This window comes from Dasypus novemcinctus, unplaced genomic scaffold (genome assembly GCF_030445035.2).
Source record: "Dasypus novemcinctus isolate mDasNov1 unplaced genomic scaffold, mDasNov1.1.hap2 scaffold_157, whole genome shotgun sequence".
Lineage (NCBI taxonomy): Eukaryota > Metazoa > Chordata > Mammalia > Cingulata > Dasypodidae > Dasypus > Dasypus novemcinctus.
Genome location: NW_026688157.1, coordinates 561,081 through 588,714, shown reverse-complemented (window position 1 = coordinate 588,714; position 27,634 = coordinate 561,081). Strand labels below are relative to the sequence as shown.

At 38.8% G+C, this 27,634-nt stretch overlaps 1 protein-coding gene and 1 non-coding gene across 5 annotated transcripts in view; both read right to left on the bottom strand.

Annotated features, from left to right (window-relative positions):
* The window catches only part of NEK4 (NIMA related kinase 4), an 83,873-nt gene that overhangs the window by 42,269 nt on the left and 13,970 nt on the right, over positions 1-27,634 (bottom strand). For 2 of the 4 annotated variants that reach the window (XM_004464438.3, XM_058292605.1), the window contains 8 exons: positions 21,565-21,719; positions 20,037-20,178; positions 19,400-19,804; positions 5,030-5,179; positions 4,232-4,381; positions 3,706-3,772; positions 2,373-2,482; positions 1,199-1,287 (listed from right to left, as the gene is read on the bottom strand). In XM_004464438.3, the coding sequence (XP_004464495.1) occupies positions 1,199-1,287; positions 2,373-2,482; positions 3,706-3,772; positions 4,232-4,381; positions 5,030-5,179; positions 19,400-19,804; positions 20,037-20,178; positions 21,565-21,719 (1,268 nt within the window). Of the gene's footprint in view, positions 1-1,198; positions 1,288-2,372; positions 2,483-3,705; positions 3,773-4,231; positions 4,382-5,029; positions 5,180-19,399; positions 19,805-20,036; positions 20,179-21,564; positions 21,720-22,264; positions 22,479-27,634 lie in introns of those variants that run through there. The other 2 variants (XM_058292606.2, XM_012527525.3) reach the window with 2 other exon arrangements.
* Positions 14,007-14,113, bottom strand: LOC111765587 (U6 spliceosomal RNA). The gene has a single exon (XR_002797885.1). It is a non-coding gene; the product is annotated as a U6 spliceosomal RNA (small nuclear RNA).

The window sequence follows — 27,634 nt, the reverse complement described above, 5'->3', positions numbered from 1 at the left end:
AAAGAGAGGGAAACCAAACTGCACCTGGCAGTCAACTTGAGTTGAGACAGCAAAGAGAATTCACAAAAGCCAAGGTGGCTAGAATTGACAGTGAAGAGTACCAGAAAGGAGAAATCTGCATGAGGATGAGGGAGAAGCACAGAGAGAGAGCTCCACAAATCTTCAGAGGTACCCCTTGAAACTTCAGCTAAGTAATGATCAGCACATGCAGGAGAGTAAACAACCTGGGCTAGAGAAAGAAGCCACCAAAAAGGAACAGATGGAAAACTCTCCAGGGCTCATGCAAAGCCAGGAATTATTGTTCCAGCTCCCACAGGAACTGTGGTGGAAAAACCTTGTAATATATAGGGTACTGAGAAGAGAACTCAAAAAGGTATCGTTCAGGGAAGGGACAAAATTAGCCCTAAAGATTATTCTGGCTTTTAAGGCTTAAAAGCAAGCCTCAAAAAGATCAAGCCATTTCTAAATGCCTTAACTGCTCCCAAGTACAAAGCTCAAGAATATTTAAAGGAATACAAAAGTACCAGGTAAAATTTCCAACATCTGACATCAGTCAAAAATTACCAGACATGCAAAGCAAGAAAATACTACAAACCATGAAAATAAAAATCAATTAAGAGAAACCGATGCACAAGTGACACAAGTAACAGACATTAAAAGTTACTATAAATATATTGCACATGTCCAAGGTAGAGGAAAGCATGAACATGTTAACGGCACAGAAGATATAAAAAAGACCCAAATTGAACTTGTAGAAAAGAAAAGGATGGGATTAACATTTACATACTGCAGAAGAAAAGATTAGTGAATGTGAAGCTATAGCAATAGAATCTATTAAAAAATATAAGAGAAAAGTTCTAAATAAATAAACAGAGCAGTTGTGATCTGTGGAACAACTTTAAGCAGCCTCATAAACATGTAGTTGGAATCCTCCAAGGCGAGTGGCGGGGGGGAAGTTAGAGAGATTTGAAGAAATAATGGCCTAATTTTTGCCAAATCTGACAAAAACTATATAAGCCCACAGATCTAAGATGTCATTCTCTATGAATTCTGAATGAAAATCAGATGTGTTCATTTAGAAGAGATCTTTTTAGCTCTAGCCTATACCACAAACCTTTTATTATATTACAAAATGTGTACTGGGGATTAATTCAAGCAGAAATAGCTTAGGAAGAGAGATAGAAAAACAAGAACTTACCCTTCCCTTGAATCTCCATCTGACTTATCAGTTGAACTTGTGGAAGAACTTATCTCATCCTCAGACAGACAATGGATCAGTTTCTTTTCCTATAAATGTTTTGGTAAAACAGAACTCTCCATGACAACCAGAATGTAATTTGTAAAACATTCTTAAGTACAATGTGAACATGTAATTGTATGTAGGTACAATTTAAAAGGAAAAACTAACAGATATAAAAATTAGTTATTTTACCCAAATGATGGCCCAGTTTACCCTTGAAATTCACAAATGAAGCCTGAGGAACATCAAGGTGAAGTTTTTCATGGCCCTGAAGAGTCACAGCTGTGTAGCATTTTCCTTTCCAAGGGAGAGTGGATAACTAGAGTGTTCCAATTGCCAAGCAGAGGCTTGCCCAGTAAGACTGGCATTTTAAACTAGATTGAATGCCACCTAAAGCAAGGCAACCTCGACTTGCTCATACGCAAGACTCTTTGTCAAAATGCTTTAAAGGATTACATAGTATGATGACACACAAATTTAAAAATTTGGAAGATGAAGACAACAGTCTCAATTAGTGAAACAACTAAATAAATATTTTTAAAGAAATAAATTTTCATCACTTTCAAGGGCAGGAAGTCTTATTTTTTAAATCACAACATGCTCTTAGAAATAACGTCAGAAACCAGAATATAGAAATATTGATAATTATCCCCAGGTTGTTATTACACAGAAAGGGGTACATGGGGAAAACTTGCAATTACCCTTTTAGCCACCAGATGGTGTGCCCACATCATCCACAGGAGAGAAGGTAAATTACTCTGACATAAATAGGAAACTGAGGAATGAGCAGCAAGTGAGAACTAAAATATCTGGCCCAGCATATGGGTTTATAGGTAACATGGGTAACATGGCAGAAAAAACAAGCAAAGTGTTGCCTAGAGGAAGCCCATGGGAAGTCTTGTTTTAAAGACTACATAAGAAAGATTTTTAACTAGGCTATCAATTGTTCATAAATATATCTGGAAAATTCACTCTCTTCAATTATTACTTACCAGTGCCTTTCCTTACCCAAGAAGGAAAAGGTAAAACTTAAGCCAGCCCTGTCCCAGAAACAAAAGGAGCCCGCACTTCTGAGACATGGTTTTAGGCTTTCCGGATGTGGATATATCTTTGTGAGGAGTGGGTGAGGTACCTGAGGCATGCTGCAGTCAGAAGAGAACCCCTGGGCAGAGACGGGCTGGCCTTCCTCCTGTGGCTTCCCTGGCCCTGCTGCACGCAGACAATCTCTCCTCGCCGAAGGGCCTGAAAAAGCAATCGCGCCCAGAAGGTTTTTTGTGGAAGGCTGGTCTCAAGTAAAGAGAGCTATGAACTGGGTGCAGAAAACCCCAGCAAGAGCGAGCCCAGGAGTAACACAGGCATCATCGCTCTGGGGCCTAACACGTCAGTTCAAATCCCAGCTTTGGCACTACCAGCTTTGTGATCTTTGGGCTAGTTGCTTAACCCCTCTGAGCCTGTTTGCTCTGCTGCAAAACGAAGATAATAATAGTGCCTACTTTGGACAGTTACTGTAAGCAGGAAACGAGATCATGCCCTTAAAGAGCACAGCATAATACTTGAGACACAGTCAATATTCAATAAATGGTGCTTGTGTTACCTTTATTTTTTTTTAAGATTTATTTATTTATTTATTTCTCCCCCCCCCCCCCCCGCCCCCCCCAGTTGTCTGTTCTCTGTGTCTATTTGCTGTGTCTTCTTCTTTGTCTGCTTCTGTTGTTGTCAGCGGCACGGGAAGCTGTGTCTCTTTTTGTTGCATCATCTTGCTGTGTCAGCTCTCTGCGTGTGCGGCACCATTCCTGGACAGGCTGCATTTTCTTTTGCGCTGGGCAGCTCTCCTTACAGGGTGCACTCCTTGCACGTGGGGCTCCCCTACACGGGGAACACTCCTGCATGGCCCGGCACTCCTTGCGTGCATCAGCACTGCGCATGGGCCAGCTCCATACGGGTCAAGGAGGCCCAGGGTTTGAACCGTGGACCTCCCATGTGGTAGACGGACGCCCTAACCACTGGGCCAAGTCCGCCGCCTCATGTTACCTTTAGCTAACAGATTAGGAATGACCATGGCCCTCAGCCCAGGGCAACACTTGAACGCTTTTCCCTTAGCTTCCTCCCTCTGCTCCTGAGAAGAGACCATTCCCCTGACCAGCAGACACTGGACATGGACATGAATTACATACTCATTTGGTTTCTTACCTGAAATCTCCCAGGAATTACTGCTACCCAAAGCCCTCTTGGCTTCCTTTTTAATATCCTCTTCTTCTGGTAATATAAGTTCCAGATCCAACAGCCTATGCTGATTTTTTTAAAAGGCTTGATTAAGAAATTTTAAAAACTCCTCCAAATCAGCTTCCCAAATGAATTACTGATGCCTAAAAACTCTTAACACCTCACAGTCAGAACCAGCCCACACGTCCACAAGCTATACCAATAACCCCCAACACGTGAGGTTCGGAAGAGGACAACTTTACCTGCAGGAAACAGCTCTTCCTGTGATTGCTTTAGTCGCCTCCTCTCTCTTGCTGATAATGGTCGATCCTTTTAAAGAAAGTCAGAGTCACTTCCATTTCTACTCATTATTTTTAAAACACCAGCAATGTGCAAAGTATCCTCCAGGTGTACAGGAAAAGAACTTGCACCGGTCTTTAAAGGAATGTGTCCACATCAGGGTAACAGCACTGGCTAGGAGTGATCACAGCCCTTGTTTCTAGGAAACACTCATTTTGGGGAGGACAAATGGGGAATTTTGTGTTTCCTGTAATCTACTTGGTATCCTTAATTAACTGCAAATCTACTGGAATGACCAGCCCTGGAATTACTGAACCTGTCTATTTTCAATCAAAGTTTCTACAGATTCTACACTTTCGTCCCTGCCAGTGTTTGGCAAAAAGCAGAGCTAAGATGTGGTGATACAAAACTTCACAACATACTCAGGATTTTCCAACTGAAAAGTGTTACAAGAACGTTTGTAAAAATCCAACATCTGCTTCCACAAACCTTTGATGATGAGACCTCAATACTCCTCGAACTGCTCACAGACCCAGTGACGGCTCTATTTTGGTTTTCAGCATCCCTCTGTAGTGACGTGAGGTCTGTTTTTCCAACAGTGGAAAGAGAAGGCAAAAGTCGAGGAGGAACCTCTTGGAACTTAAAAACATTCAAAAAGAAGGGGATATTTTAATATCAATTTCAGATATAGCCATCTCCAAGGTTTTCCCACCAGGAGGTCCCCTATAAGTGAGTGACTTTTCTCTCAAAAACTTCAAAACATTGCTTTTTTTTTGACAGAGATTCTGCCAAAAGTGAATGACCATCTAAGAAGCTTAAAGAGATGTCTGGGAAAATTACTTCAAGAAATGAGGTGTCAGTATAATTTTGTGCAGGGGTGAGGGAGAAACTGTTTATCAAAATATCACAGAAGGGATCAGAGCTTTACCCTTGCTAGCTTGTTCTTCAACTCTCAAAATGACCTGCCCATCTTTGCTAAGGAAGGTAAAATCCTTACTCTGTTTCCAAATGACTGATATTTGAAAACAAATATTTAAACACACAGTGAAAGGACATAGAAAGCAGACAACTGGGGCGGGGGGGAGGGAAGGGAGAGAAATAAAATAAATTAAAAAAAATAAATATTTAGCATCTTGGCATTGCTACTCTTCTTTCCATATGTTCCCTGCACTTTTAATGTGCCTCTTCAGTAACTGTTAACAACCATGCAAAATAGAAATCGAGTTTCTCAAAGTCTATTTCCCAAACAGCAGCACAATGACTTATTCCAAAGAGATCCCTGCCAACCTGTCCCTTTCTCCCACTGTGCTCGGTCTGTTCTCTTCTCTTCTGCCATCGCTGTCGAGAAATGGAGGGTTCGGACCCAGAGCTGTGTGGCTGTAAGTCTGGGTGGATTCTGTCCTGTTTTTCTGTAATACGTTCACCAGCAACTCGATCCTTAAAAATAATACAATGAAACAACAAAAACACAAAATGATGAAACAGGCTTTTGAACTTCCAAGTGGCTTAAACCCTCCATGCCTATTTTGAAAGGCTGTAAATCAGGGGTTCTTAACCTCTCCCTTTCAGGGGGTCCATGAGCTTGAATTGAAAAAAGTCAACTTATTATCTTTATTTTCTCTGATCTCTGATGTTGAATGTCATAAAACTACCTGCCTCAACACGCTGAGAAGGGGTCCATAGTTTTCACCTGACTGGCAGAGGTCTGCGGAACAAAAAAAGTTTAAGAACCCTGTTGTAAATGAACATGAGGAGTCTGTCCTTCTCAAAATGAATGTTTATTTGCAATGTTGACAGGCAAAGATAAAATGCTGACATCAGTGATCCAAAAGTTCTAGTTCTTCTCTTTCCTCAATTAAGAATAAATAATTATTTAAATTCAATTACGAATTTTATTATTAACCTGAAACTATTGAGGAAGGGAGGGAAAGAGAGAGAGGAGAGGGTAAGAAGAAGGAGGGAAGAAAAACAAAGGAAGAAACTTTCATAAATGTTAATAGGTTTCCTAATCAGAAACTGACAAATGTTTTAAATGAAATCCAATTTAAGACAAATTTACTTTCCAAGTAAGCATTAGTTATTTGACCACAGTTAAAAGAGCACAAAGTCTGAAGCAGTAAGATGAACAAAAATGTAAATGAAACTTAATCTCTCTGACTTGGTTTCTCCATTTATAAAATATGATGATACCACCATATTTGATATTATTGTTTGAGGATTAGAGAGATGGTGAACTAAAAATATTTAGGATTATGTCTGGCACACATTAAGTGCTCAAAAAATGGGGGCTATTACTAGCAGTAGTAATGAGAAAATAAATGACCGTAAGTTACAAAGACCACTAAGGACTTACTATTATATTTGGATAGCAGACTTTAGAAAGTAATGCATAGTAACATTAAAATGAAATATTCTTCTATTTATTCTGAACATTTTTAACTATTGAGATATCTAAGTTTTCAAGTAGATGGACACTGGGAATTGAATATCATTCAATCAACACATTTTATCAAGAGCCCAACAAGTAGTACATTTTTAGAAAGGAAAACATACACTGCAATATTAATACAGGTTAAGATTGCTTATTTTTATTTATTTTTTGAGGTACCAGGGGCTGGGGATTAAACCTGGGGCCCTGTACGTGGGAAGCTGGTGCTCAATCACTGAGTCACATTAGCTCCCCTGAACTGGTTTTTTCATTTGCTTGGGGGTTTTTTTGTTGTTGTGTTTTAGGAGGCACAAGGAACCAAACCCTGGACCTCCCTTGTGGAAAGCAGGCGCTCAACTGCTTGAACCACATCTGCTCCCAAAATTGGTTATTGATAGCCACTAGCATTAAGACGTTTTTAGATACTCGGCAAACACAAAATTATGACTACTGTAGGTAAAACAATTTGTAAATCTATCCTTTGAAGGATACATCTAATATTGGACATTAAATAACAAAAAAAATATTAAATGACTAAATTTACAACATTACATAATAAGTTAGCTCAGGAAGGAGACTAAAATAATAAACAACTAATTGATCCAATTCTGAAATGGGAAATAAATCCTTTCTTCTATGTTGGTAGTTAAGGATGGGGTCAAAATAAAGCTTATACATGTACAAGAATGACAGGAACAAATGACTTAAGGAGTTTCTTCATGGAATCTAAATGGTCCTGAAAAAAAGCTCTACTTTTATGAACAAATAAAAAAACAAAAGGAAAAGCTAGACATGAAATTATTATTGTTGTTGTTTTAAAATCTGCTTAAAAGCCTGGTATAAGAAGTGAATTATCAGGAACAAGACAAGAATGCCCACTCTTACCACTTCTATTTGACACTGACCTGGAGGTTCTAACCTAGGTCATTAGGCATGAGAAATAAATAAAAGGCGCCCACATTATAACTAAAGAAGTACAACTATATTTGTAGGTGAGAGGATCTTGTGCAAAAAAAAATCCTAAGATGTCCTCTAAAAAAAACCCAAAATACAACAAAACAAACACTATTAAAAGCAATGAATGAGTTCAGCAAGGTTGCAGGATGTAAGATCAATATACAAAAATCACTATATAGAAATGAACAATCTGAAAATGAAATTGAGAAAACAATTCTACTTACAATAGCATCATGAAGAAAAAATAATTAGGAATAAATTACAAGAAGTGTAAAATGTGTACTAAAATATCAATGTAAGAAATTTAAAAAGACATCCCATGTTCAAGGGTTGGAAGATTTAATATTGTTAAGATAGCAATGGGGAAGCGGACTTGGCCCAATGGATAGGGCGTCTGCCTACCACACAGGAGGCCCGCAGTTCAAACCCCGGGCCTCCTTGACCCCTGTGGAGCTGGACCATGTGCAGTGCTGATGCGCGCAAGGAGTGCCGTGCCACGCAGGGGTGTCCCCCGCATAGGGCAGCCCCACACGCAAGGAGTGCGCCACATAAGGAGAGTCGCCCAGCACGAAAGAAAGTGCAGCCTGCCCAAGAATGGTGCCGCACACACACAGAGAGCTGACACAATATGATGATGCAACAAAAAGAAACAGATTCCCGGTGCCGCTGATAAAGGATAGAAGCAGTCACAGAAGAACACACAGCAAATGGACACAGAGAGAAGACAACTGGGGGGGAGGGGAGAGAAAGAAATAAACAACAAATCTTTAAAAAATAATAATAAAACATATATAAAAAAGATGCAATACTCTCCAAATGATCTACAGATTCAATACATCCCTATCAAAATCACAGCTGCCTTTTGTTGCAGAAATTAACAAGCTGAATCTAAAATTCATGTGGAAATGCAGAGAACCCAGAATACTCAAAATATTAATCTTGAAAACTATGAAAAAAGTTTTTAAAAAGTTTTTTATCAATTTTATTGATACATATTAATAAAGCATATAATCCACTCAAAGTGTACAATTAATAGTATTTGGTATAATCAGATAGTTGTGCATTCATCACTTCATTTATCAGAGCATTGTCATTATTCCAATAATAATAAAAAACAAAAATCAGACAATCAAAAACAAAACTCTACCCCTTAATAATCACCTTTCAATGTTTTTCCCCTGCTGAACATAGCTGCTATTCTGTTTCCGTCTTTCTAATTTATTTGTATTCATATTTTATATAGATGGAGTCAAACAATATGCAGCACATTTGGCTTATTGCATTTTTTTAAACATCAGCAGATTATTCATATATTACTACACGCTATTGTCTATATTTTGCTTTGGTTGTATTTCTGCATGATTTTGACATCTGATAACATTAACATACAATTAATTGTTCAGTTTCAAAGAAAAAGAGTCTTACATATGCAATATTACCCAAACCTCATTTCACATGAGGTTTCACTATGTTACAAAGTCCCATGCTACATTTTTTTATCTTTCCTTCTAGTAACGTACATGACCAGACCTTCCCTTTCAACCAGTCACATCCATATAATAGAACTGCTAATTACAAACACTATGATATGCTTTCACATTTCTACTCACTTCCAAAGATTTACAAACAAGCTTTTTACCAATTCTGCATAGATTAACCCTCAACTTTCCATTCTCTAATATCATTGTATTTTCTGTTGACTTATATTCTAGTTATTAAACCCAAGAGTTGACACAACATATTTAGTTCATAATAGTGCAATAATGCAATATTTGTCCTTTTGTGTCTGGCTTATTTCACTCAACATAATGTCCTCCAGATTCATCCATGTTGTCATATGCTTCATGACTTCATTTCTTCTTACAGCTGCTTAATATTCCATTGCCTGTATACACCACAATTTGCTTATCTATTCATTGGCGATGGACACCTGGGTTGATTCCATCTTTTGGCAATTGTGAATAATGCTGCTATAAATACCAGTATGCAGATATCTGTTTGTGTCACTGCTTTCAGTTCTTCTGGGTATATACCTAGTAGTGGGGTATTGCCAGGTCACATAGCAAATCTATGTTCAACTTCTTTAGGAACTGCCAAACAGTGCTCCAAAGTGGCTGCACCATTCAACCTTTCCACCAACAGTGAATAAGTAAGTGTTCCTGTCTCTCTACATCCTATCCAGCACTTTTAGTTCTCTGTCTTTTTAAGAATGGCCAGTCTAAGAGAAGTGAAATGATATCTCTTCGTAGCCTTGATTCACATTTCCCTAATTGCTAGTGATACTGAACACTTTTTCACGTTTTTTCCTTGGGAAAAAATGTCCTATTCATTTTTTCTTGTGAGAAACGTCTATTCAAGGCTTTTGCCCATTTTTTAATTAGGCCATTTGTCATTTTACTATTAAGTTACAGTATCCCCTTTATATAATAGGTATTAAAACCCTTATCGGATATGTGATTTCCAAATATTTTCTCCCATTGAAACAACTGTCTTTTCACCCTTTTGACAAAGTCCTTTAGAGGTACAAAAGTGTTTAATTATCAATACTTGTTTTTCTTCTGTTGACCATGTTTTAGGTATAGGATCCAAGAAACCATCACCTACCACTAGATCTTGAAGATGTTTCCCAACATTTTCTTCTAGGAATTTCATAATCCTGGCTTTTATATTTAGGTCTTTGATCCATTTGGGTTGATTCTTGCATAGGGAGTGAGATAAGGGATCTCTTTCATTCTTTTGGTTATGGATATCCAGTTCTCTCAGCACCATTTGTTGAAGAGGCTGTTTTGTCCTGTTAACATGGACTTGGCAGATCTGCCAAAAACCATTTGGCCATAGAGGTGAGGGCTTATTTCGGGACTCTCAATTCTGTTCCACTGATCGATGTGTCTATATTTACCATGCTGTTCTGACCACTGAAGCTTTGTAATATGTTTTAGGGGACAGTGAGAGTCCTCCCACATTGCTCCTCTTTTTTAAGATGTTTTGGCTATTTAGGTGTCCTTTCCCTTCCAAATAAACTTGGTAATTACCTTTTTTATTTCTATAAAGTAAGCTGGTGGAATTTTGATGGGTATTGCATTGAATCTATACATCAGTTTGGGTAGGGCTGACATCCAAATGATATTTAGTCTTTGAATCCATGAACATGGAATGTCTTTCCATTTGTTTAAGTCTTCTTTGATTTCTATTAGCAGTGTTTTATAGTTTTTTAAAATTTTTAAAAGATTTATTTATTTATTTCTCTCCCCTTCCCCCCCACCCCCGTTTTCTTTTCTCTGTGTCTATTTGCTGCGTCTTCTTTGTCTGCTTCTGTTGTTGTCGGTGGCACAGGAATCTGTGTTTCTTTTTGTTGCATCATCTTGTTGTGTCAGCTCTCTGTGTGGATGGCGCCATTCTTAGGCAGGCTGCACTTTCTTTCGCACTGTGCAGCTCTCCTTACAGGGCGCACTCCTTGCGCATGGGGCTCCCCTACGCGGGGACATCTCTCCGTGGCAAGGCACTCCTTGCGCGCATCAGCACTGCACGTGGGCCAGCTCCACATGGGTCAAGGAGGCCCGGGGTTTGAACCGCAGGCCTCCCATGTGGTAGATGGACACCCTAACCATTGGGACAAGTCCGCCACCCTGTTGTTTTCTAAATACAGGACCTGTACATCTTTGGTTAAATTGATTACTAGATACTTGATTCTTTTTGTTGCTATTGTAAATGGAATTTCTTTTCCTGATTTCCTCCTCAGAATGTTCAATAGTAGTATACAAAAACATTACTGATTTTTGCGCACTGATCTTGTCTCCTGCTACTTTGTTGAACTCATTTATTAGCTCAAGCAGTTTTGCTGTAGACATTGCAGAATTTTCTAAATATAGGATCATGTCATCTGCAAATAGAGTTTTACTTCTTTTCCTATTTGGATGCCTTTTTTTTCCTTGTCTTACTGCTTTAGATCAAACTTCTAGTACAATGTTGAGTAACAGTGGCGACAGAGGGCATCCTCATTTTGTTCCCAATGTTAAAGGGAAAGTTTTCAACCTTTCCCCATTGAGTACGATGTTGGTTGTCGGTTTCTCATATACGCCCTTTACCATACTGAACAACTTTCTTTCTATTCCTATTTTTTGAAGTATTTTTACCAAGAAAGGATGCTGGATTTTGCCAAATGCCTTTTCTACATCAGGATTGAGATGATCATGTGGGGTTTTTCCTTCAATTTGTTAATGTAGTGTATTTCGTTAATTGATTTCCTGGTGTTGAACCACCCATGTGTATCAGGAATAAATCCCACTTGTTCATGGTGTATACTTCCTTTGATACGCTGCTGGATTTGATTTGCAAGTTTTTTTGTTTAGAATTTTTGCATCTATGTTCATTAGAGAGATTGGTTTGTAATTTTCTTTCTTCTAGAATCTTTATCTGGCTTTGGTATTAAGGTGAAGTAGGTTCATAAAATGCATTGGGTAATTTTTCCTCTTTATCAATATTTTGGAATAAATTAAACAGGATTGGTTTTAATTCTTTTAGAAATGCTTGGAAGAATTCACCTGTGAAACCATCTGGTCCTGAATTTTTCTCTGTTGGAAGATTTTTGATGACTGATTCAATCTCTTTAAATGTGACTGGTTTGCTGAGTTCTTGTAGAGTCAATATAGGTTGTTTGTGCATTTGGAATTTGTCCATTTCATCTAGGTTGTCTAATTTATTGGCATATAGTTGTTCATAATATCCTCTTATGATCCTTTTTATTTTTGTAAGGTCAGTCATAATGTCCCCCTTTTACTTCTGATTTTATTTATTTGCATCTTCTCTCTTTTTTTCTTTGTCTAGCTAGGGGTTTGTCAATGTTATTGATCTTCTCAAAGAACCAGCTTTTGGTTTTGTTGATTTTTTTTCTCTTTCAGTTTCATTTATTTTGCCTCTGATCTTTGTTATTTCTTTCCTTCTGCTTGCTTTGAGATTGGTTTGCTGTTCTTCTTCTAGTTTCTCCAGGTGTTCAGTTAGGTCTTTGATTTTAGCTCTTTCTTCTTTTTTAATATAGGCATTTAGGACTATAAATTTCCCTCTGCCTTCACTGTATCCCATACGTTTTGATAACTTATATTCTTGCTTTCATTCTTTTAGAGATATATACTAATTTCTCCTGCAATTTCCTCTTTGACCCACTGACTGTTTAGGACTGTGATGTTTAGCCTCCACATATTTGTGATTTTTACCCTTTCCCAACTATTATTGATTTCCAGCTTCATCCCATTATGATATGAGGTGTTTTGTATAATTTCAATCTTTTTATATTTATTGAAACCTGCTTTGTGACCCAACATGTGGTCTCTATCCTGGAGACAGATTCATGAGCACTTGAGAAGCATGTAAAACCTGCCAATTTGGATGTAACATTCTTACATGTCTGTTAGGTCTAGCTGTATACCAGACTGTTTAAGTTCTCTGTTTCTTTGCTGATCTTCTGTCTAGATGGTCTATCTAATTGTGTGAGCTGTGTGTTGAAGTCTCCAACTATTATTGTAGAGATGTCTATTTCTCTCTTCAATTTTACTGGAATTTTCCTCATGTATTTTGGGTCATCCTGATTGGGTGCATAGACATTTACAATTGTTACTTCTTCCTGGTGAGTTGTCCCTTTTATTAATATATAGTGGCTTTCTGCAACTTTTAAACTTTTTTGCATTTAAAGTTTGTTTTTTGCAATATTAGCACAGCTACCCCTACTCTTATTTTGGTTACTGTTTGTGTGGAATACCTTTTTCCAGCCTTTCATTTTCAGCCAGTTTGTATCTTTAGATCGAAGTGAGTTTCTCGAAGACAGTATATGGATGGCTCATGATTTTTTTATCGATTCTGTCAGTCTACATCTTGTGATTGCAGAGTTTAATCCATTCACATTCATTGATATTACTAAAAATGCATTATTACTTTTTTTAAAAGATTTATTTATTTCATTTCTCTCCCCTTCCCCCTGACCCCCCACAGTTGTCTGTTCTCTGTGTCTATTTGCTGCTTGTTCTTCTTTGTCCACTTCTGTTGTTGTCAGTAGCACAGGAATCTGTGTTTCTTTTTGTTGTGTCATCTTGTGTCAGCTCTCCGTGTGTGCGGTGCCATTCCTGGGCAGGCTGCACTTTCTTTAACGCTGGGCGGCTCTCCTTATGGGGCTCACTCCTTGCGCATGGGGCTCCCCTACGTGGGGGACACCCCTGCATGGTACAGCACTCCTTATGGGCATCAGCACTGCGTGTGGGCCAGTTCCACACGGGTCAAGGAAGCCCAGGCTTTGAACCACGGACCTCCCATGTGGTAGACTGACGCCCTAGCCACTAGGCCAAGTCTGCTTCCCCATTATTTACTTATACCATTTATTCTTTTGTTTTCATACGTCATATCTTATTTTCATCTTTTTACTCTTTTGGTTATCCTTTCTTATAGTCTTCTCTTATACACATTCCTCCAAACCTCTCTCCTCTTTTTTTTTCGGGCTGTAGGTCTCCTTTTAATGTTTTCTGCAAAGCTGGATTCTTTTTATGAACTCTCGTAGTTTCTGTTTACTTCTGCATTTTAAATTCACCTTCAAATACAAAGGCCAATTTTGCTGGATAAAGAATTTTCAGCTGGCAATTTTTCTCTTTCAGTATACTAGTTATATCATAATACTGTTTTCTTGCTTCCATATTTTCTGATGAGAAATCCAATTACTTACTTGATGTCCCTTGTACACAATGGTTTCTTTCTCCCTTGTTGCTCTCAGAATTTTCTCCTTATCACTGGTGTTTGACATTCTGAGTATTATTTGTCTTGGAATAGGTCTATTCAGATTTTTTTTTTTTCAAATTCTACTCAATTTATTCATTTTTTAAAAAATATTACATTCAAAAAAAAAATATGGAACGCTTCACGAATTTGCATGTCATCCTTGCGCAAGGGCCATGCTAATCTTCTCTGTATCGTTTCAATTTTAGTATATGTGCTGCCAAAGAGAGCACCAGATTTATTCTTATTGGAGTACACTATGCTTCTTGGATATGTAAATTCATTTCTTTCATTAGTTTTGGGAAAAGTTCAGCCATTATTTCCTCAAATACTCTTTCTGCCTCCTTTCTCTTCTTTTCTCCTTCTGGAAATACCACAATACATATGCTGTTATACTTCATGTTATCATTCAACTCCAAGTCCCTGCTCAATTTTTTCCATTATTTTCTTTTTTTTTTTTAAGATTTATTTATTTATTTAATTTCCCCCCTCCCCTGGTTGTCTGTTCTTGGTGTCTATTTGCTGCGTCTTGTTTCTTTGTCCGCTTCTGTTGTCGTCAACGGCACGGGAAGTGTGGGCGGCGCCATTCCTGGGCAGGCTGCTCTTTCTTTTCACGCTGGGCGGCTTTCCTCACGGGCGCACTCCTTGCACGTGGGGCTTCCCCATGCGGGGGACACCCTTGCGTGGCACGGCACTCCTTGCGCGCATCAGCGCTGTGCATGGCCAGCTCCACACGGGTCAAGGAGGCCCGGGGTTTGAACCACGGACCTCCCATATGGTAGACGGACGCCCTAACCACTGGGCCAAAGTCCGTTTCCCTCCATTATTTTCTCTCTCTGTTTTTCTCTCTCCTAAATTTTAGCTGTTCTGTCTTCTACATCTCTTATTCTTTCTTGTATCATTTCAAGTCTGCTGCTGTATGCCTCTAATGTGTTTCTGATCTCACCTACTGTGTCTTTCATTCCCATAAGCTCTGTTATTTTTCTATTCAGGTTTTCAAATGCTTCTTATGCTCACCCAGTGTCTTCTTGATGTCCTTTATCTTTTTTAGCCATATATTCTTTCTACTTATTGATTTGATTTAGGAGATTTGTATGAACTTCATTAATTAGCTGTCTTAAATCCTGTGTCTCATTCGAGGCTTTGATAGATTCCTTTACTTGGGCCATTTCTTCCAATTTCTTAATATGGCTTGTAAGTTTTTGCTTAAATCTAGGCATCTGATTATGACGGTGAATTTATGCTAATAATTCCTCTCTCTTAGGGATTTATTGGCAGGAGGCTGTGTGTTACTGCTATTTTTTGAGTCTTGATTCAACCTGTTTTAGCTCTTTAGGGTTATCTCTGTTTAGTTGTTCACATCAGGGCCATGGACCCAGTAAAGGGATGCAGTCCCACATCCAAGGGCCTTGGGGGGAGGGAGGCTGTAAAGGCTTAAAAAAGCCTTTATTTATTTACTGTAAAAAAAAAATAATTTGGCAGCCAAGTTATTTTTTATTTTTTATCCCCCCCCTCCTTGCAGCTTGCCTGCCATCTGCTCTCTGTGTCCGTTCACTGTATGCTCCTCTGTATTTATTTTTATTTATTCCCTCCCCCTTGCAGCTTGCTAGTTGTCTGCTCTCTGTATTCATTCACTGCGTGGTCTTCCATGTTTTCACTTGTCTCCCTTTTTTGTTGCATCACCTTGCTGAGTCGGCTCTCTGCAGTGCTTGCAGGCCAGGCGGCACTCCAAATCCTGGTCAGAATGTGTTTGCTGCAACATTGACCATAACAATGAGGATCCTGCTTCGGGGTTCTCCAGAGCCTTGGAAATCAAACTTTCTCAGAGGCTGTTCTTCAACCTTTTCTATAATGCCCCTCCTTTTTCCCAGGTAGGAAATAATTCCACCCCTCTCTGCATTCTCAACAACCAGTTCTGGTCAGTAGGGAGGGTGTTTGAGAGGGTTGGATCTCTTTCTTACTATGCCGGCTCGAAGACAAACAATGACGTGGCCCCACCTGGCTTGGAAGAGCTTGTCAGACAGAACAGACCAAATCTATTGGCCAAAAGCTGAATCAATCTTGAATCAATCTTAGGCTGCATCCTTCTTTCTCCCCTTTCCTGGGTTGGTGGACCCCTGTGGCCTCCTCTGTCTTAGCCACCTGTTCGAGGCCAGAGAATTCAAAGCTGTCTTCTCTGAGGGTGGGGGGATGGGTACCAGCAGCTGCAACTGCAGCTTTTACTCACAGAGTTTTCCCATTGAGATTCTTTTCCTTTGCTCCTCTCTCTTCTGTGCAGTGTCCAGCATTTCCCCAGGTGCCTTAAACTCTAAAACATCTTTTTCAGGCCATTTCTGTCTGTCCTCTATTTTTCTGGAAGAGAATTAGTTCTGTGTCTCTCTATTCCTCCATCTTCCTGGAAGTCCCCCATGTTAAAACAATCTTGAAAAATAAGAATGAAGTTGGAGGATTCATACTTCCCAATTCAAAACTTACTATAAAGTCATAGTAATCAAGGCAGTATGATATAGCCATGAGGACAGACACAGAGACAGTGAAATGTAATTGAAAGATCAGAAACAAACCTTCACATATGGCCAATTGATCTTTTTATGCGCCCCCCCCACTTTGCGGCTTTTTGCATGCTGTCTGCTCTGTGTCCATTCTCTGTATTTTCTTCTGTGTCTGTATTTATTATTTTTATTTATTCACCGCCCACCCCCCAGCTTGTTTTGCTGTATGCTGTGTCTGTTTGCTGCATGCTCTTCTGCATTGTTGCTTGTCTCCCTTTTTGTTGCGTTAACTTGCTGAGTCGGCTCTCCGCAGGGCTTGTGGGCCAGGCGGCACTCCGCAGCACAGGCAGCACTCCACGGTGCCTGCGGGCTGGGTGGCTCTCCACAGCATTCAGGAAAGCCTGCCTTCACAAGGAGTCCCCGGGATGCAAACCCAGGGCCTCCCATATGGTAGATGGGAGTCTAACTGATTGAGCCACAGCTGCTTCCCATCAGTTGATTTTTGACAAGGATGCCAAGACAATTCAATGGGGAAAGAAGAGTCGTGTCAATGAGTGGTGCTGTGACAACTGGATAGTCACATGCAAAACAATTACATTGGGACCTGTTCCTCACACCATACACAAAAATTAACTCAAGAAGTATCATAGGGAAACAGACTTGGACCAGTGGTTAGGGCGTCCGTCTACCACATGGGAGGTCCGCGGTTCAAACCCCGGGCCTCCTTGACCTGTGAGGAGCTGGCCCATGCACAGTGCTGATGCGCGCAAGGAGTGCTGTGCCATGCAGGGGTTTCCCCCGCATAAAGGAGCCCCACGCACAAGAAGAGCTCCCCGTAAGGAGAGCTGCCCAGTGCAAAACAAAGTGCAGCCTGCCTAAGAATGGCGCCACCCACACGGAAAGCTGATGCAACAAGATGACGTAACAGAAAGAGACACAGATGCCCGTGCCGCTGACAACAACAGAAGCGGACAAAGAAGAACAAGCAGCAAACAGACACAGAGAACAAACAACCAGGGTGGGGGGAGAGGAGAGAAATAAAATAAAAAAAAAAGAAGTATCATAAACCTAAATATAAGAGTTAAAATGATAAAAATCTTAGAAGAAACATAGGTATAAATCTTTTAAGCACATTAAAAGATGCTCAACATTATTAGTCATTAGGGAAAAGAAAATCAAAACCAATGAAATACCATTTCTTAGTATGTCTGTGATCAAAGTGGCAGACAATAAGTGTTGGCAAGGATGTGGAGAAATTGGAACCTTTGTTCTCTTCTGGTGGGAATGTAAAATGGTACACCTGCTTTGGAAAACAATTTGGCAGCTCCCCAAAAAGCTAAACATAGAATTACCATATGACCCAACAATTCTAGTGTTAGGTATATACCCAAGAGAACAGAAAATACATAATATATATCCTCATAAAATCTTACACATGAATCGTCATAGCAGCGTTATCTATAACATCCAAAAAGTAGAAACAATCCAAATGTCCATCAATTGGTGAATGGATAAATGAAATATGGTATATACATAAAATGTAATTTATTTGGCAATAAAAAGGAATGAAATATTGATACATGCTACAACATAGATGAACCTGGAAAATATTACACTAAGTAACAGAAGACAGACACAAAAGGTTATATATTATAAGACTCCATTTATCTGAAATATCTAGTATAGGCAAATTCATAGAGACAGTGGTTGCAGGGGCTAGGGAAAGGAGAGGATAGAGAGTGACCGTAATGGAGTAGCAGGTTTCTTTGTGGAGTGTTGAAAACATTCTGGAACGAGCGGTGGTGATGGCCAGATAACTTTGTGACTATACAAAAAAAAAACCACTGAATTTTATACTTTTAAAATAAAAATAAACTTAAAAAAAAAAGTGAACCTGGAAAAAAAAAAAAGTAAACCTGAATATAATTTGGCAGCCAAATACAACAAGCTAGACATAAGTAATTTTATCTATAAGATATGGTATGAGATTCCAGTGTCCAGGGAAAGCTGCAGACTATATTTTGGTTTCAATCCAATGCCTTTAATGACTAGAGCATCACACTAGCATTTTCTATAAAAACTAAACTTTATCAAAAACAATTTAATATAAACTTCTTTTAAAGCTTGTATTTATTTACACAAAAGATGATATATTAAGTATAAAAATATATTCAATATACATATTAAATGAATTTGAAAGATGCTTTTATATATAAACATTTAAAGAAATACCACACTTTATCCCTAATCCTCAACTATTACTATGGTTCACCTAACTTAGGCTTCTTTCCAAGTTTAAGCAGAAGAGAATTTTTAAATTTACTCAGAAAAGTCTCTAAGCATCAAAATCATTCCAAATTTTTATCTTTGTCCCTCCCCTTTTCTTCTTTTCTTCCTCCTCCCTTGGTTCCAGCACATAAAAAACACTTTTTTTTATTCCTCAAGTTAAAGAATCATATAGATGCACTAAGTTTTTCAAATGCAAGAGGGAATGATAACTGTATTTAAGGTGCTTACATAAGTGAATATCCTTGTTCTTAGGAAATGCACATGGCAGTATTATGTGTTCAAGGACCATGATATATACAATCTACTATCAAATGTTTAGAAAATTAGTAGATAAACAGATAGATGAAATAATAGGTAGATGCACAGACAGAGTAGCAACACATGGCAAGATGTTAAAATTGGTGGATCTCGGCATCAGGGGGGTGGGTTAGGTGGGAGTTCTCTATGGGTTTCGTATTATTTTTGTAAATGTCCTTTAAGTTTGAAATCATTCCAAAATTAAAAAGTTTAAGAGCAAAAAAGCACATATATATACACACACACAATAAGTATATCCTTGCTAAGTATACAAATGCCAAATCTAAGAATCCCTTGGGTCCTCTCCTTTGGTGTCTTCTATGTTTAAACTGGTACACAGAATAACTGACTTTTCCTAAAACAAGAACTAAAGCATAATAGCCAAAAATCCATACCACTGTAACCATCCTCTGAAACCGACATGTCACATGTACCACTTACCTGGTCCTTTGGCTTTTGGTCTTTGCTTAGGGGCTGCAGAGACTTCACTGGATCATTCCCTTCCCCGGTGGCGTTGGTGGACCATGTGGGAATCACGTTTTCAGAATGAGCACTGGACTTAGTGTTATCCTGTAGCCTCTCCTCCTTCACTTCAGAAATATTCCTTTTACCCTCTAGCTCATTAGAGGGAGCTAGGTGTCTTGGCTGATTCTCCTGAACTAAGATGTCATTCATTGAGTCTCTCCTTTCTGCAGGTACAATGTCAATATTTACCCTGCTAATGGTGGCTAGTGACTCTGCAGAATTGCTCAGGTCTGGTTTGCGGGGGTGACCTTTCAGACTAGCAGATGTCTTTGAGGAGCCAGTGACCACAGGTTTCTCCTGGGATGAACATCTGTCTTCACCCTGAATGAAAACAAGTTATCACAGCACTGACTTCATGAGCAGTTTAGCAGCCCACTGTGGTTAAAGCAGGCTAAACAAACTCCTTTTACCAGCATTATTTCCTTGTCATACAGAGGTAAGTACACAACAAAATCTCTAGTAAAACATCATTTCACATAAAATAATTTTCTTCAATAAGCTATCATTTTAGTATAGTTTATAGAATATGTACTCTTTAAAAAAAAAAACCTACCATTATGTATGTCTTGGAGCCCTCAGAGGAGTGTGGTTGGAGGCAGATTCCTTCATTATTTGTTTCAGCCTTCTCAGAAACCGCTGTAGCACCAGGCTTGGATTCAGAGTTACCATTTTTAATATTATTTTTGGAGGTTTTTCTTATGAGGAGGAAAAGAAGAAGCTATTATTATAAGTATCGTGAGGATTAAGGATTTTTACGTATAGTGGAAATGTGTATATGTATTACACTCCCTTATACATCTCCATTTATAGAGAACAGACTTGTAAAAACCTATGGGACATTCAACAAAACACCTGACTAGTACTCCTCCATATTCTCAAGTCATGAAAAACGAGGAAAGCCTGAGAAACTCTCACAAACCAGAGAAGACTAAGGAGACATGACAACTAAATGCATTGTGGTATCCTGCACTGGATCCTGGAACAGAAAAAGGACACCAGCAGAAACACTAGTGAAAGGTGAATAAAGTCTGGAATTTAGTTAATAGTAATGTACTAAGGTTGGTTTCTGAGCTTTGACAAATGCACCACAGTAACTTAAGATGTCACCATTGGGGAAAACTGGGTGAGGAATATACAGGTATTCTCTGTACTACCTTTGCAACTTTTCCATTAATATAAAATTATTCCAAAATTAAAGGTTTATTTTTTTTAAATCTTTGGGAAATTGCCTCACATACAGAGGTAGCAGGATAAGTTTCATCTTCAAGTTTCACATGTAAGAATGGCACAACTACTTTGACAAGTTTGAGAAGAGAAAGGATGGGTATTCTCAGCCTTGGCCTGCAGAATAAATGCATATAGGAATAATATTACCAACTGTCTTAGAGCGTAATTTTTAAAACTGCGCTGACTAAACCTTTGGAGAATTCAAGGGGAGCATGGAGTCCAGCACCACTGAAGGCCAAAGGTCTGTTTGGTGGGAAATTATAGACAATGTGAACAAGAAGATGGCCTCTCTAGCATTGTCTCCTCTCCTCCCAAATTTAACAAGCCCCACAGCAAAAGAAGCCAAAGAGATCATGATGGTCTTGTTCAGCCCTAAGTCTTGGATGCTGTCACTTATGACTCAGAACAGTGAAGGCAGAACCAGCAAGTCAAAGAAAGAAAGAATTTTTCACTTGAGATGTTATGTGAGTGAAGAGGGAACCTTTTGGAAGCTCTCAGGAATTTGAGCACTATTCTTTAGATGTGACTATTATCTTATATGGTAAATAATGTAATAGGTTACTTAGATAATCTCTCATTTTAATTGGTTTCTAAAATGTATACCCTTGTAAAGAAACACACTCTGTATCTTGGAACCTGCGGAGGAGTGTTATAATGGGGTTCTCTACATGGTTCTTTAAATTTCTCTTCTGGCAAATAAAAAGTTAAATGTCAACACATATTCTAGCCATGCAATGTTATCTTTTAGTTCATGTTTTTTAAAAAAGCACAAATTCTCACAAATGAAAATTATAGAAGATACCTTCTTTTACTCTATCTACTTAGCATAGCTATTTGCAAGGGAAGAAACTTACGCCTTTGTGGCCTCCAAAAACAAGGAGATCTGGTGCTTTATGTAGGGCTGCCTCAGGATGCTCCTCACAGAGGGTCTTTCTTCAGGACTTTTGCTCAACATTGCTCTTATCAATTCTGCCAGCTCTGGGCTGTAATCTTTTGGCATGGGTGGCAACTACAAAGAGAACACCATAATTATGACTTAATGGTCTTATATAAAGCAAAGTAAGAAATGGTAAAATGGTAAAAAGTTTCCCAAAATTTATTTAAAGTCATATATATACAGAAAATAACCAGCATATTAGTCTACAGGAAACATACTGATGACCTGACTATGATAGCAAGTTATAAGACTAAAAGAATATCCTTCAACCCAACAGTCCCATTTAAAAATTGTCTCTTTCGGATATAAGAACATGAGTTCCTAAAGATTTATGTAATAAATACAACAATATTGGTCTCACAATAGTAAATAACTGAAAACCACTTAAAAGTCCAACCATAGGGGAATGGTAGCTTAAGTTATGGTACATTCCTCTCACAGAAAATTGGCAGCCTCTTGACAAACAAATTACCAACATATTAAATGTAGTCCCCAGAAGATCAAAATGACAGTGTAAGAAGACACTCCAGGGCTTCAGGCCCCCAGGGAACCTTTTAATAACTAGCAAAAACTAACAGGGAAGCGGATGTGGCTCAGGTGATAGGGCTTCCGCTTACCATAATAGGGGGACCCGGGTTTGATCTCTGGGGTCTCCTGGTGAAAAAGAAGAAGAGAAAGCGTGCCTGCGCAGTGAGCCAGTGCCTGCATGGTGAGCCAGTGCCTGCGCAGCAAGCTAGTGCCCACATGGCGAGCTGAGTGCCCGCAACAGCAGGAGTGCCCATGCGGTGAGCCAGTGCACGCGCAAGTGAGTCACGCAGCAAGATGATGACACGACAAAGGAAAGACGAAGGGGAGAGTCAAGGTGAAGCATAGCAGAAACCAGGAACTGAGATGGCACAGCTGAAAGGGAACCTCTCTCCACATCAGAGGTCCCCAGGATTGAATCTCGGTGAATCCTAGAGGAGAAAAAACTGAGAGGAGAAGACCAAAACGAGAAACAGATACACAGGATCACACAGCGAATGGATACGGACAGCAAAAACAGCAGGGAGGGGAGAAGGGGAGGAGAGGGAAAATAAAATAAATGAATAAATCTTTAAAAAAAAAAAAACAAAAAAAACTGACAGAACCACCTTCCTCAAACCTCCAGAAACAATTTGAGGGTTGCAGTAACTGTGCGCAAGGGCCAAATCAAGAAAAGACAACTTCAAAACAAAACAAAACAAAACAAACCCAGCAGAAGCTGTGGTTCCATTGCTGGCCTCCACTTCCACCCGCCCATCCCTGGCGCAGTGTGGAGCCATGCAGTGCTCCCGTTGTGGGACCCTGGTCCTGTTCCAGAGGGAGAAGAGCAACCTCTATGCATGTACTGAGGTGACTGTGTCAGTGCCAATCTACTGGGAGGCAGCCTGAATGACTGAACCAGAATACTCTCTCTGGATTGCCCACCAAGAACTTGCCCTGTAGGGAGAAGCGGCTTATGGAGAGCTAAAGCAGTATAAGAAATAATTAGGTCAAAGCAGACTGAGGAAAACAAGTACCAGCTTTAGGTCATATAATAGAGTACCCTTTCTGGGGGGTGGGGGGCAAACTCTACTCCACAGGAAAAAGAGGAGCTTTGGGATTCCTTTTTTTTTTTTTTAAGATTTATTTATTTTATTTCTTCTCCTTCCTCCCCACCCCAGTTGTCCGTTCTCTGTGTCTATTTGCTGCGTGTTCTTCTTTGTCCACTTCTGTTGTTGCCAGCAGCACGGGAATCTGTGTTTTCTTTTTGTTGTGCCATCTTGCTGTGTCAGCTCTCCGTGTGTGAGGTGCCATTCTTGGGCAGGCTGCACTTTTTTTGTGCTGGGCGGATCTCCTTATGGGGTGCACTCCTTGCGCGTGGGACTCCCCTACGCAGGGACACCCCTGCATGGCATGGCACTCCTTGCATGCATCAGCACTGCGCGTAGGCCAGCTCCACATGGGTCAAGGAGGCCCGGGGTTTGAACCGTGGACTTCCCATGTGGTAGACCTACACCCTAACCACTGGGTCAAGTCCGCTTCCCTGGGATTCCTGTAAACAGGGGAATTCCTAAGGCCAAGAGTGAGCACAAACCCAGGAGAAGAGCAGGTTCAGAAAAGACTAAGAAGACCCTGCACTTTAGCCTTGGGCTGATCATCTTGGTATGAAAGATAAACTCTGAAGGAGAGCACCAGCCAACACAGAGCCAATTTGCAAAGGCTATGTGAGGTGTTTCCTGCTTTTATTTGTTTGTCTTGTTTGCACTCAAGGAAATCTGTCATATCACTAACTGGAGACAAACTTTAGCTCAAGGACTAAATCCCAGAGTTAACATGTTAAAATATTAAAATATATAGTATTCAAACAAAAGGTTAAAGATAAAAAACAAAACAAAACAAAAAAACCATGTAATGATGGCCTATTCAAAGGAACAAGATAAAAATTCAGAAACCATCAGTGGGGAAGGCCAGACATTGGACATATAGTAGAAAGACTTTTAAAAAAAATTATCTTCAATATGTTCAATGACCTAAAGGAAAACATGGAAAAAGAAATAAAGGACATCAGGAAAACAATGAATGAACAATATGAGAATCTCAATAGAGACATAAAGGAACCAAATAGAAATACTTGTGTTGAAGACTACAACTTAAATAAAAAATTCCCTAGAAGGTATCAACAGCAGAATAGAGCTGGAAGAAGAATGAATCAGTGAACCTGAAGATAAAAAAATTAAAAGGATTCAAGCTGAGAAAAAAAGGAGAATGAAAAAAGTGAACAGAGCCTAAGACACCAGTGGGTTACCATCAACTAGACCAATATACACATTATTCGAGTCCCAGCAGGAGAAGAAGCAAAAGGAATACTCAAAGAAATAATGGCAGAAAACTTCCCAAATTTAATGAATGACATGAATAAACACATTCTAGAATCCTAATGAAACCCAAACAGGATAAACTCAAAGAGAACCATACCCAGACATACAGTAGTCAATATGGTGAACTCCAAGGACCAGGAGAAGTTCTGCAGCTGCAAGAGAAAAGTCATGTGTTATGTACATGAGAGCCCCAATAAGACTAAATGCCAGTTTCTTATTAGAAACCATGGGGGCTTGAAGGCATTTAGATGAAATATGTAAAGTGCTGAAAGAAAGTAATTGTCAGCCAAAAAGTTTATATCCAGCAAGAATGTCTTTCAAAAATGAGGAAGAGATTAAGGCATTTCCAGATAAACAAAGGTAAGGGAGTTAATCACCTCTAAACCTACCCTACAAGCAAGAATAAAGGGAGTTCTTTAAACTGAAGGGAAAAGACACTAGAGAGTGGGATAAAGTGGCATAAAGAAATAAAGAGGGGTGGTAAAGGTAACCTTTTGGGTAATTATAAATGTCGGTACTATTTTATTGCATTTTTTGATATGTTGCTCTGTTTTTTACTTCTTACAGGTTCTAAGATGCAAATGCAAAAATAAGTAATGATAAATATATGGTTTTGGACATACAATGCACAAAGATATTTGTAACAAGTACAACAAAAAGGTGGGGGGCACAGAGAGTATAGGAACAGTGTGTATGCTGTTGAAATTAAGCTGGTATCAAATCAAACTTAACTGTACAGGCTTAGGATGTTAAATTTAAGTCCCGTGTTAACCACAAAGAAAATATATGAAAAATACATTCAGAAGATCAGAAGGGACTCAAAATGATACACTGCAAAAAATCAAATAAAAATGAAAGTAAGCATTAACAGAATAAAGGATAAAAAAAGGTATAGGATTTACAAAAATCAAATAGCAAAATGGCAGAAGAAAGTTCTTCGTTATCAGTGGTTACTTTAAATGTAAAAGATTAATTCTCCAGTCAAAAGACAGATTGGGAGAATGGGAGGGTGGGTGAACATCAACTACGTGTTGTTTATAAGGAGACTCACCTGAAATTCAAAGACACAAGTAAGGTGAAAGTGAAATGATGGAAAAAAATATTCCACACTAACAGTAGCTAAAAGAGAGCTGGGGTAGCTACACCAGTACTAGAAGACATAGGCTTTAAGTAAAAAACTAGGGAAACAGATGTAGTTCAAGCAATTAGGCTCCCACCTACCACATAGGAGGTCCCTGATTTGGTTCCCAGTGCCTGCTAAAGAAGACAGCAAGCTGGCATGATGGGCAGGCATGGCAAGTTGACGCAACAAGCTGGCGCAACAAGAGACACAAAAGAAAAACATAATGAGAGACACAACAAAGCAGGGAACAGAGGTAGCTCAAGCAATTAGGCGCCTCCCTCCCACATTGGAGGTCCTGGCTTTGGTTCCCGGAATCTCCTAAAAAGAAACAAGGAAGAGGAATAGACAGAGTAAGTGCAAATAATGAGGGGGTGGGGAAAAATAAATTATTATTTTCATTAAAAAACTATTACAAAAAACACAGAACGACACCATATACTGAAAAAGTCAATTCAATGAAAATACATAATAATTATAAATATATTAATATATGCATCTAACAGCAGAGTCCCAAAATACGTGAAGCAAATACAACATTTGGAGAGAAATAGATGGTTTTACACTAATAGTAGCAGACTTCAATGCACTTTCAATAATGGATAGAATATCTAGTCAGAATATCAATATGGAAAGAGAAGACTTGAATGACACTACCCCAACTAGACTTAACAGACATATACAGAAGACTAGAGAAGAATTCTCTAGTATACATAGGTCATTTCCAGGAAGCACCATATGCTAGGTTGCAAAACAAGTCACAATAAACTTTAAAATATTGAAATCATACAATATAGCTTCTCTGGCCACAGTGGCAAGAAGGTAAAAATTAGTAACAGAGGAAGAATAGAAAATTCATAAATACATGGACATTAAACAACACGTTCTCAAACAACCAATAGTCAGAGTGGAAATTAGGGGAAATTAGGATATATCTTGAAGTGAATGAAAACAAAAACACAACATACAAAACTTACGGGATGTAGCAAAGGCAGTGCTGAGAGGGAATGGAGGAACTAGAAAAAGAAGAGCAAACTAGACCCAAAGCCAGCAGAAGGAAGGAAATAAGAGCAGAGATAAATTAAAGAATTAAAAACAAAAACAAAAACAAAAACCAAGAAACCAAAGTTGGTTCTTTGAAAAGACTGATAAAATTGACAAACCTTTAGCTAGACTAACAAAGAAACATATATAGAGAATGCAAATAACTAAATTCAGAAATGAAAGGGGAACATTACTAATGACCCCACAGAAGTAAAAAGGATAAGAGGATACTATGAACAGTTGTGTGTCATAAGATAGACTAGATAAAATGGACAAGTTCGGAGAAATATACAAAGTAGTAATACTGACTCAAGAAGAAACAAAAGATCTCAAAAGATGAGTAACAAGTAAAGAGATGGAATCAGACATCAAAAACCATGCAAAAAAGAAATCCAGGACCAGATGGCTAGGAACTGGTAATTTTACCAAACACTCAAAGAATCAATCTATCCTGCTCACACTTTTTCCAAAAATTTAAAAGAAGCAAACATTTCTCAACTCATTCTATAAGGTCAACATCACCCTAATACCAAAGCCAAGAAAAGAAACCACAAGAAAATCACAGAACAATATTCTTTATGAATACAGATATACAATTCCTCAACAAAATACTAACAAACCAAATACAGTAGCACACTGAAAGATTTATACACCATAACCAAGTGGGATTTATCCCAGGGATGCAAGAGTGATTCAACATAAGAAAATCAATTATTGTGATTTACCACATTAGTACAATAAAGGAAAAAACCCACATGATTATCTCAAAGGATGCAGAAAGGCATTTGACAAATTCTGCAGCCTTCCTTGATAAAAACAATTAGAAAACCAAGAATAATTGGAAACTTCCTAAACATGATAAAAGGCATATATGAAAAACCCACAACTAACATCATACTCATTGGTAAAGACAGAAAGCTTTTCCCCTTAGATGAGGAACA